This window comes from Symphalangus syndactylus, chromosome 19 (genome assembly GCF_028878055.3).
Source record: "Symphalangus syndactylus isolate Jambi chromosome 19, NHGRI_mSymSyn1-v2.1_pri, whole genome shotgun sequence".
Classification (NCBI taxonomy): domain Eukaryota; kingdom Metazoa; phylum Chordata; class Mammalia; order Primates; family Hylobatidae; genus Symphalangus; species Symphalangus syndactylus.
In genome coordinates this window covers 74,950,215-74,961,564 of record NC_072434.2, presented here as the reverse complement: position 1 = coordinate 74,961,564, position 11,350 = coordinate 74,950,215, and the positions used below count along the sequence as shown (strand labels likewise).

The 11,350-nt window shown below is 48.7% G+C and overlaps 1 protein-coding gene across 1 annotated transcript in view; it reads left to right on the top strand.

Moving 5' to 3' along the window:
• The first annotated feature begins 383 nt into the window (after positions 1 to 383).
• PGBD5 (piggyBac transposable element derived 5) overlaps positions 384 to 11,350 on the top strand; it is a 104,481-nt gene continuing 93,514 nt past the window's right edge. The window contains exon 1 of the mRNA XM_055233730.2: positions 384 to 787. Coding sequence (XP_055089705.1) covers positions 457 to 787 — 331 coding nt within the window. The 5' untranslated portion in view covers positions 384 to 456. The remainder of the gene's footprint in view (positions 788 to 11,350) is intronic.

Here is an 11,350-nt window from a genome sequence, read left to right as displayed (position 1 = left end):
GGCTCCCCATTGGCCGGCGGGCGGGAGGTGCGAGGAGGCAGGGCCCGCCTCTGGCGGCTCGCGCCCGGGAAGGTCGGCAGCCGAGAGCCGGAGGCCGCGGAGAGGGCGCGCAGGGACGCGGCGGGCGCCGAGGAGACGCAGCGGCGGTGGCGGCGGCGGCGCCTGGTCTCGGCCGCAACCTCTGCGTCCCGCCCGCGCTGGGTCGCCCTTGCCAGCCCCGCGCGCGGCTCGCCTCCCGCCGCGGCCCGCAGACTGCGGCGCCCGAGCTCCGAGGGCGCTTCCCGGGGCGCTGGGCCCGAGGCGGCCAAGACGGCGGGCCGGCCGGGCACGGGGCGGCGGGCGCTGTGCTGCGGGCTGCGCTGGTGGGGGGCGGCGGGCCGCGGCGCGGGCCCGGGGCCCGGCGCGTGCGGCTGGGAGGCACTGTGGGGGGCGGGCGCGCGGGCGGCGGCCGGGGCCATGGCCGAGGGCGGCGGGGGCGCGCGGAGGAGGGCGCCGGCGCTGCTCGAGGCTGCCCGCGCGCGCTACGAGAGCCTGCACATCTCGGACGACGTGTTCGGCGAGTCCGGCCCGGACAGCGGCGGGAACCCCTTCTACAGCACCTCGGCCGCCTCGCGCTCCTCCTCGGCCGCCTCCTCGGACGACGAGCGCGAGCCCCCGGGACCCCCAGGGGCCGCCCCGCCACCGCCCCGTGCCCCGGACGCTCAGGAGCCGGAGGAGGACGAGGCCGGCGCGGGCTGGAGCGCCGCGCTGCGCGACCGTCCGCCCCCGCGCTTCGAGGACACCGGCGGTAAGGGGCGGCCCGCGGGTGGGTGTCGGGGGCGGCGCTGGAACTGGGCGCGGGGGAGGCGTGGGTGCTGGGGCGGGCGAGTCCAGACTCTCCGTGGGCTGGCTTGTGGGTGTCTCTCCGGAAACAGATGAGGCTGCAGGAGCGGGGATCGGTCTGACTGCTCCTGGGGATTCCGAACCCGTGAGTGGAGGGGGTGAGGCAGAGGCCGTGGCCAGCACTTTTCCAGTGACAAGGTCGTCGGGGACCTTTTCCTTCACTTCCTGGGAGCACCCCAGCCCCTGCACGGGAAGCCTGTCACACCTGTGGGTCGGACTTTAGGGGTGGATTGAAGTTAGGCTTTCCTAGTTGAGGAGGCTTTTCTGAAAGCCCGGCGTGGCTGGTGGAGGCAGGGGTAGTCGTTTTTTCACTGACAGCCCAAGAGCGAGCCTTACAGCAGGTGACGGGAACGAGGCAGGTAGGAGTTGGCCCAGTGAGAGTTGAGGGAGAGGCCACCCGCGGCGTCTTGACTCGGCTTAGTTTTCTCCTTAATCTGAGAAACTTTCCTTGTCCGCGCCATTCCAGATCTCTTGTTAAGAATGGGGAGGAGTGAAGGGACCGATTGGGCAGCGTTAAGGTGCTTGCTTTTCCGCCAGAAGGTACTTTCAGGTGTGTCCTGCTTACCACTGTGGTCACAGACAAGCCCCGAATACCTGGAGAAGGTGGCTGGGGTGCTGGCAGCTGCGGCTGCCCCACTCCTTTTCACTGCCTGTTTTTGTGGGAGTTGGCTGTTGAAATATCACCACTTCCCTGCAGAAGCTCCGCAGCCTCTGCCTTCTTTGAAAGCTGCAGACCAGCCGCCCTCTCATGCTGGTATTTCTTGTTCCACGGCCTTCTGTAGCAGGCCCGTGCTCCTGCATGCTGTGTTCTTCCGTAGTGCGCGCAACCGGTGTTGATGAGGGCCAGGGAGTGGCCGCGGTGGGCATGATGCGGCTTTTCCTGTGGCCTTCTCTGATTATTGTTCAACCGGTCAGGAACACGGCACATGGGAAGGCAGGCCCAAGGGACCTCCAGCTGGTGCCTGGACTTGGATCTGGGCATCATGCTGCAGCCTGCTGGGAGGCCGATAGGGTTAGCTGGACTCTCAGTAGGGAGTGGTCTGTAGACCTCTGGCAGGCTGCGGTGTGGATGCGCGGAGCTAAAGCTGGGCTTGCAAAGTCACAGTTAGCTGTGCACTGCTTTGGGGGTGGGTACATTTTAAAGCATGTGCGTGTGGGCTGTAGTTAAGAGCTTGGGAATTTTCAAAATCATTGAGTCTGTATAGTCCTTTTATACTGTCCTATATTTTCCAGGATGTCATTAAGGTCTCCTGGCCCTAGACAGCTGTTTTCCATATTGGCTCTTTAAGAATTGTACTAGTACAGACCTGGTTTGGCAGACTTTATGCCGTGAGCATCTGTGATCTAATTTCGATCCTGGAACATTTGAGATCCAGGTCCACCTGGGACTGCACAGCAAGTCTCTGCGTGTCTCAGGGCGAAATAGAGAACTTGTGCTAGGTCAAGCCTAGTTATGAATAGGAATCCTGAATGTGCTGATGTGAGAAGGGTGAGCACACTGAAATAAATTTTAAATCCATCTTGTATTTCTTAGTAACCTTGAAATGGGAGAAATTCTGCAGCAGAGCCATTTAATCCAGCCACCGCAGCACTTACGGTCATGAAGAGCAGGATCGTGTGTCATTTAGCGTTAGGTTCAAATTCTGCTTCCTGCAGATGCCCACTGAGTTCACACCTGGACAGAAGAATCAGGTCCTTTAACCAAAGACATTAGTGGTTATTGCCGGTATTTTTACCCAGTTTTGTTTTTCTGCCCTGTGTGGGAGCTTGCCTTTTAACTCCACATCTGATTTAGAAATTCCTCTTTGCAAATTTCTCCCTGAGGGAAATTTGGAGTGGTGGGGAGTGGAGGGATGAGGTTGATGGCTTGTTAAACTTGAATTCAATTTCCCCAAAACAATGGAATATGATTTATGGGGGCTGAAAATAGATGCAGAAGCGTGGGTTTGGTCAGAGAAAATCCTTGCGCCTACCAGTGTGGAGGGAGATGGATGTGTTTATTAAGAGGCTGAGAGCTGCAACCTGGCCACTCGGAGAGCAAAGAGGATCAGCCTGCTAGGGTTTACCAGAGCACAGTATCTAAAACACTCTGAGAAGCGTGCGCTCCCCACTTGCAAAGAATGCAGCCTGGATCTCTCTTCCATCTTTGTTCCCCTGTTTATTAACAAATCTCACTGCGTGGGTAGAGTGGGGTGGGGAGGAAAGTAAGCAGGTGGCATTTTGATCTCTAATCAGGCTTTATAATGGAAAATTTATAATTCAAATTGCTCTTGCTGCTGGAATCAGCTGAGGAAAGCACAGAATTCGAGATTTGATAGAGGCCTCCTGCCTTGCTCCTACTGTAAAAACAGGTATATGTGTATATACATAAATGTGTATTTTATGGAAATGTGCGGGTATGCAAATGTGTGTATGTAACTGGGTTCTGTATGCAAATGTGTATTGCTTGTGCTAGGTTTTTGGGTTTTTTTAAATCAGAAAGAGATAACTCTGATGACTTAGAAACCTTTGCAGAGTCGCTGTGCATGAGGGAGGTAGACACTGGGGACCATTATGAGTTGTGGTCGGAGCTGCCACATCCCCCCACCCCCACCATAAGGGAGGGCACACAGTAGGGAGATACTTGGTGCCCTTTTGGGAGGCACGGGGAATGGAGCAGTGCTAGTTTCTGTACTAGTCTTAAAATCAACATTTCTGTAGTTAAGGTTGGAAATTCTAGCCATTGTTTAGGTTGTTTTTGTCTTCCCAGCCATTTTCTTCTGTTTTTCGGCGTATTTAGCTTCCTAGATCAGCCACTCCGGAAGTGCGGCCGGTAGTTATGGGTGGAGAGGGCCTTTGCCCACTGCTCTGTCTCCTCTCTCACCTTCCCCTAGGTTCTGACTGTGCATTGAAGTGTGGATCCCCTCGGGATGACTTAAATGCACACGCTATGCTTACAGGGCTAGCTATTGGGCTCTTACCCCGTGGAGATGCATGATCTGCCTGGGAGCTGAAACGCCTACTGGGAGTGCAGAGCCTAGGACCCTCTCTTAACCAGACTTGCAGCATATATCCCCCCAAAATAGCCCCCTCAAGCTGTCAGCCTGCCTGCCCTCTGTGCAAATAACCAACACAGCATGTGAGCTCACTCTTTGGAAACAGAATGAAATTCAGGCCCGGCTGCTTTTTGAGCCTCTGCCCTTTTGGTTTCTTATTCTGAGCAGTCTTGTGATTCGTTTCTCGGAGGAGGCAGAGGAACAGACAGATTTCGCAGATGCTCAAGGGCTCCCGTCTGTTTGGTTTGTCAGTCCTTTGTCATGGCTGGCCGGGATCTGAGCTGTTCACTCTTTCTATTAGAGGTTAGACTTCATAGAAGAGAGAAAGAGAGAGAAAGAGAGAAAATATATATGTGTGTGTGTATGTGTGTGTTTTCCCCCCATTTACCATATCAGCAACCCTCTAATCATTCAGTGGGGAGGTCTGACCTTGAGCAGCTGGAGAGAAACATATAGCACTGGAAATTAACATTGTTGAATGTTTTATCTTTACAGTTTGTTGTTGGTTTAAAGCCTTTTTAACAAAAAGAAAAGAAAAATCTTTCTCTCAAAACCAGAATTAAACTGAGACCCTTGGCTCTAAAGGGGTTTGTGAACTCAGAGACCTGGAACCCTTTCTATGGTGTTAAGTATAAGAAGCTGCTCCTACCTTTAGCTCTGTGCAGGATTCTGCGGCTCCAGGAGGAACTTTCAATCTTGGTGAGCTGCAAGATAATCTTAGGCAAAGCTACATAGTAATCAAGTGCAAGACTGTGTGTCATCTTGCAGTGGCTGCACAGAATTCAGAGAAGGGAGCTTCCTGGGAGAGCTGTTTTGCTCTTTTCCCAGGAGTCTGTTCATGTAGGGGGTGAAACTGGAGCTGCTGCTGCTAACCCTCAGTTCTCATTTGTCACTTGCGTTTTCATGCATTATTTTCAAACTCAGTCTTCACAAGGACTCTGTGGCCGAGAAGTTGCCACTGCCTTGTGACTGGGGAAGGAAGTTGCTGCCTCCACTTTCCTGGGGGTGGTGAGATTACCAGGTTAAGTGATCACTATCCAACTAGTCAGACTCTATAATTCAGGAAATGTAGTGCCTTTTTTTTCTTTTACTAGAACCTTTTTCAGTAAAAAATATTTATTTTTATAGTTATACATGAATTACTTTTAGTTTTGGGGGGAAGCGGATACAGTTCTATGAGTTTTAACTCATGATTTGTGTAATCGATACCACAACCAGGATACAGAAGAGTAGAATCTTGCCAGGGTGTTGGTGGTATAGTGGTTGGCGTAGCTGCCTTCCAGAAGAGGAGAATCTGGATTTTTCTCTAGCTCCCTGTTTAATCTTTGCTGTCCCGGGTTGTCCTAATGAGTACTCAGAGCTGTTTTTCAGGAGGTGGGACTTTGAATACACTGGAACAGGTGGTGAGGTCTAACCCAGTTTTAGAGTCTAAAACTCACTTTGTAGACTTCTTTTTAGAGGCACGGTCTCACTATGTGCCCAGGCTGGACTCAAACTCCTGGGCCCAAGTGATCCTCCTGCTTCAGCTTCCTGAGTAGCTGGGACTGAAGGTGCATTCCACTATACCTTGCTCACGCCTTTGTTTTTAAAGACTGTGATTGTACATTTTTTTTCTTATTAACAAGTTACATATGTTCATTTTAGAAAATAAATAAGAAAAAGGATAAAAATTGTGTTACTCCGTTTTCATGCTGCTGATAAAGACATATCCAAGACTGGGCAATTTATAAAAGAAAGAGGTTTATTGGACTTACAGTTCCACATGGCTAGGGAGGCCTCAGAATCATGGTGGAAGGCAAGAAGGAGCAAGTCACATCTTACATGGATGGCGGCAGGCAAAGAGAGAATTTACCAGCAGAGGAAATGCCAGATGCTTATAAAGCCATCAGATCTTGGTTCACTCACTGCCACAAGAACAACATGGGGGGAATTGCCCCCATGATTCAGTTATCTCCACCTGGCCCCGCCCTTGACACATGGGGATTATTACAATTCAAGGTGAGATTTGGGTGGGGACGTAGAGCCAAACCACATCAAAAATTGTAAAAATCAAATTATCTTCCTTTTCCCAGAGATAACCACAGTTGACATACAGAATATGTGCTTCGTATATCTTACATTACATTTTGTTGAGGGACCCGATTTTTAATTGTTATTAATATATTGTGAACATTTTCCATTTAAATTTTAAAAAGATGTTTTCATTGAATCTGTAATACTCTAGGGTTCCATTTTGTTAGGATTGAGTTTATTGCCCCACTTCTCTCTCCCCTTTGTTTGCTGTTAAATTAGTGCTGTGGTGAACATTGTTGAGGCTTAAGTTTGTTTTTTGGTTTGTTTGTTTTTGAGATGGAGTTTTGCTTGTTTTGCCCGGGCTGGAGTGCAATGGCATGATGTTGGTGCACTGCAACCTTTGCCTCCTGGGTTCAAGTGGTTCTCTTGCCTCAGCCTCCTGAGTAGCTGGGATTACAGGCACGCACCACCACGCCTGGCTAATTTTTGTATTTTTAGTAGGGATGGGGTTTCACCATGTTGTCCAGGCTGGTCTCAAACTCCTTACCTCAGGTGATCCACCTGCCTTGGTCTCCCAAAGTGCTGAGATTACAGGTGTGAGCAACCACACCTAGCCTGAAGCTTAAGCTTATATATACATCCTCAATTTACTGCTTAGCATCAAATGATAAAGCAATGTTGAGGTAAGGATTTTGTGTATTTTAAAGGGTTTTGGTATCTGTTGTGAAAGAGTCTTCCAGAAATGTACCTTTTTATACCTCTGCCAGCAGTACCCCAGAGAGTCCATTAGAACATCCTGCTTACAAGGCAGCAAACCAGTATGCGATGCCCACCAGTAAGATGGCTCTTAGAGGAGTATTTTGTTTTAATTTGTATTTACTTTTCACCTTTTATTTTAGACTCAGGGGATACCTGTCCAGGTTTGTTATAAAGGTGTATTGTGTGATGCTGAGGTTTGGAGTCTGATTGAACCCATCATCCTGTGGTGAGCAGAGTACCTAACGGGTAGTTTTTCGCACCTTGCTCCCCTCCCTCCCTCCTTTAGGAGTCCCCAGTATCTATTTTTGCCATCTTTATGTCCATGTGTACCCAATGTTTAACTCCCATTTCTAAGTGACAACATGCAGTGTTTGGTTTTCTATTCCTGCATTACTTCACTTAGTATAACGGCCTCCAGCTGCATCCATGTCACTGCAGAGGACGTGATTTCCTTCTTTTTTATAACTGCGTGGTATTCCATGGTGTATGTGCACCACGTTCTCTTTATCTAGTCCACCATTGATGGGCACCTGGGTTGATTCTGTGTCTTTGCTATTGTCAGTAGCACTGTAATGAACGTGCAGGTGCATGTGTCTTTTTGGTAGAACAATTTATTTTCCTTTGGGTGTATACCCAATAATGGGATGGCTGGGTCAAATTGTTCAACTCTCAGTTCTTTGAGAAATCTCCAAAGTTCTCTCCACAGTGGCTGCACTAATTTACACTCCCACCAACAGTGGAATGATTAAGTGTTCTAGAGGATTACTTTATATAATGAAGCTTATGTGTGTCGTAGCACACATAGATTGTGTGAGACATTCGTGCACAGCACAGTGCATTCTTACATGGGTATACCTGTGTCACTACCACCCAGAGCAAGGTAAAGAATGCTCCTAGTTCCAGATGCAGTGGCTCATGCCTAGCCTGTAATCTCAGCCACTTGGGAGCTGGCGTGGGAGAATTGTTTGAGACCAAGTGTTCGAGACCAGCTTGGGAAACACGGAGAGAGCCCGCCTGACCTAAAAAGTATTCTGAAAAATTAGCCAAGCGTGGTGGTGCATGCCTGTAGTCCCAGCTACTCTCAAGGCTGAGGTGGGTGAGGCTGCAGTGAGCTGTGTTTGTACCACTGCACTCCAGACTGTGGTACAAGCTGACAGAGTGAGACCCCATCTCAAAAAAAAAAAAAAAAAAAGAAACATTCTTAGCATCCTGAAGATTCCTACCTGCCCTTTCCCCATCAGTACCTCCCTGTCCCCAGAGGTAGCCATTATTCTGAGTTCATCACCAATACTTAATTGTTTTATCTGTAAGATTCATCCATATCGCATAGAGCAGTACTATCTTTATATTGCTGTGTAGTATGCCACTGTACAGATATACTACAGTTTATTTACCTGGTGTCCTATCAGTAGACTTTTGGTTTGTTTCCAAACCCAAAAGCTGCTACAAACGTTCTTGTACATATTTTCTTGATGTTTGTATATACATCACTTCCTTGGGCATATATACCTAGGAGTGGGATTGCTAGGCCATAGATTCAGTGTATATTTACCCTTAGTACAAGGTCTTTCAACTTGGGCCAGATAATTCTTTGTTGGTTGGGGACTGTCCTGAGCACTGCAGGATGTTTAGCAGCATCCCAGGCCTCTACCCACTGAATGTTACTAGCACCCCTCCTCCCCAGTTGTAGCAAACAGACATGTCTCCAGACATTGCCAAATGTCTCTTGGGGGGCAGAAGCACCAGGTATTGAGAACCACTGCTTTAGGAAGTGCTACCAAGCAGATTTCCAATTTACACTCCCACCAGCAATGGATGAGATGTGCTCATATTAATTCAGCCAGCACATTGAGCCCTGCTGGGATAAAACGATAAGTTAGACATGTCCCCTGGGGTCCAATAGTAGAGACAGAGTGAAGGAAAAGAGATAAGTGTCTCTGGTGAATGCTGTGATCAGGGAAAACATGGATTTCTATGGGATTCCAGAGGTGCCTCACTTCCTCCAGCTGGGCTGGAGAAGAGGCGGCATTTCTGGAGGAGGTGGCCCCTGAGCTGCACCTTGAAGAACAAATAACTAGTCAGGTGAAGAGGAAGGAAAAGTATCTCAAACAAGAGAGCCATTTGAGCAAAAGGGAGAGAAGGCGTGCCGTTTTGCCCGTGGGCAGTCGCACTGGCCCCTAAACTGAGCTTCCTTACTTAAGACTTTCTTAGTGAAAATATCTTAAAATTTAACACCTATAATTATTACTATTGCAAGTAACTATAGCTAGAATCCAAACTCCAGGTTCAGTCATGGGTGTAGATTTACTTAGCAAACCCTGGATCCCACAGGGAGGGGGATTTGCCAAGCATGTTGAGAAATGAGTACTTAGGGCAGAATCCATGGAGAAGCGCTAGAGTCCTTCCTTTAAGGAAGGAGGAGGGAAAATGACAGCAGAAGGGAATGGGATAAGACCTTTATTGGTGAGAGGAAATACAACATGGTCTTGGGGGGTGGGAGAATACTGGAATCCCTGAAATATCTGACTATGGAGAAGGAATGCTTGCCTATCCTCCCATGGGTATAAAGAACTTTCCTTCCCCTCATTTGTGAGTTGCAGGAAGAATTATTACAAAAGAATGAAAAACTGGCCACATTTACGCATATATTTAAGAAGTTACTTTCATGAAAAAGTTTAGAACTACAAAGCCTTCCACTTATATCATTGCCATTGCTGCCAACTTTAGCCAAGACAGTATCACCCCTTGGCCAGGCTGGTGGGGCTTTCATCCACTTGGATTCTCAGCCTCCACCTTTGTTGACTGCCCCTGCCCTGGTTTCACTTTCCCCAGGCTGTGCTGGAAAAGGGATGTTTTACAAACACAAGTTCATATACTCGCTTCTCTGCTTAAACTCCTCCAGTAACTTCCCATCCAAACCGAAGGGAAATCCAGATTCCTTAGTGTGACCTCCGGGTCTGTAGGTCCACCCTGGTCTTCTCTGTTGTCACCTTGTGGTACACGTCCTACCATCGTCTCTGGCCACGTGATCTTCTGTCTGCCAGGCTCTTACCTGTAACGTTCTTCCTGACTTTGGAACGGCAGCCCTTGCCTGCTGGCCTGGTCTTGGTTCCAGTGTCACTGTCTTTACCCATGTAAAATCACTTTCTTCCCTCTGGTCTCTCCTAGCACTCATTGCCACCTGCATAAGCTCATTTATTTATCATGTGTGGAGACCTTGGACATTCTGGTTGCAGTATGTAGTAAAAATGTGGCAGGTGCTTAGTTTTTTTTGAATGATTGAACAAAGAAATAGATGGACGCAGAAGTAGATTTTTAAATGGGTACGGGATTCGGTGCCAGTAAAAAATGTTCACAAGCTGAGCATTTCCAATATCCAAAATAGTGGAAGAGTTAATGGGGCAGCTCCACGAAGGAGTGAGTTTCTTACCCCGGAGGCACCAATGCCACCAAATACGAGGATTTCTGTCCTGGATGGAAGACCAAACTTGATGGCTACTGGGGAATTTAATACAATCTTGGGCTTCTACAACCTACTCACTTCCTAGTGGCCCAGAGACACCCAAGATAGGCAGGAATCTAGCAGGAATTTACAGGGAAGCCAGCTGCTTGCACCCCTTTATTCATTTAACAAATGCTTATATATCACTTACTATATGCAGATGCTTTTCTAAGCACTTTCTGACTTATATAATCCTCACAACCATCCTGTCAAGTGAATACTGTCATTATCCCTATTTTTAAAATGAGGAAGTGGAGCTACAGAGTGCTCAAGAGTAGACTGGTTCCTTTGATTAGAGGACTAGGAAGAATCATAGAGCAATGAGTGTGGAACATGGTATATGTGGGTCAGATCAACTATAACAAGTCCCTTGCAAAGGGCTCTGAACCAAAGATGGTCATTGCATAGCAAACCTGTCTTCCCCCATTGCCTCGTATTCTGGGCAATGGCTGCACCTCTTGGAGTGAGATGGGACTGCTGCCTGGTTTCTGAACAGTGCAACGTAAGCAGATGTTCTCACTGAGGTCTGTCATCTGCCTGCCCATGGGGGAAGAGAGACCCCATGGACAGATGACAAGCCCCAGTGGGAAGTGGTCACTGCACTCATCTCTGCCAGGCAGCAGACAGGAAGCCAGTAGTTAAATTCAATTTTGGTGTTTCAAAGCCTCCAGCAAGCTTCCTTGGCAAAAGCAACTGCAAATGGAATCTGTCACCTTAGGAGTAACCAGAGGGGGAAGAAGGAGAGACCTATTTTCTCAAGTTTGAGAAACAGGGTTACAAAGAGAATATAAAGGATCAGGATACAGGGAGATTTTTCTGGGAGGAAAGACTGTCAACAAGTGGAATCACCTGGAGAGTGGTTAGTGGGCATCTTTCTTATTTGAGCACTTTTTTTCTTTGAGACAGGGTCTCGTTCTGTCACCCAGGCTGGAGTGTACTGGTGTGATCACAGCTCACTGCAGCCTTGAACTCCTGGGTTCAAGCAGTCCTCCCACCTCAGTCTAAGACTGCAGTCTCGGCAGAGACTACAGATAGGCGCCACCATGCCCACCTAATTTTTTTTATTTTTTGTAAAGACAAGGTCTCACTATGTTGCCTAAGCTGGTCTAAAACTCCTGGCTCAAGCCATCCTTCCACCTCTGCCTCCCAAAGTGCTAAG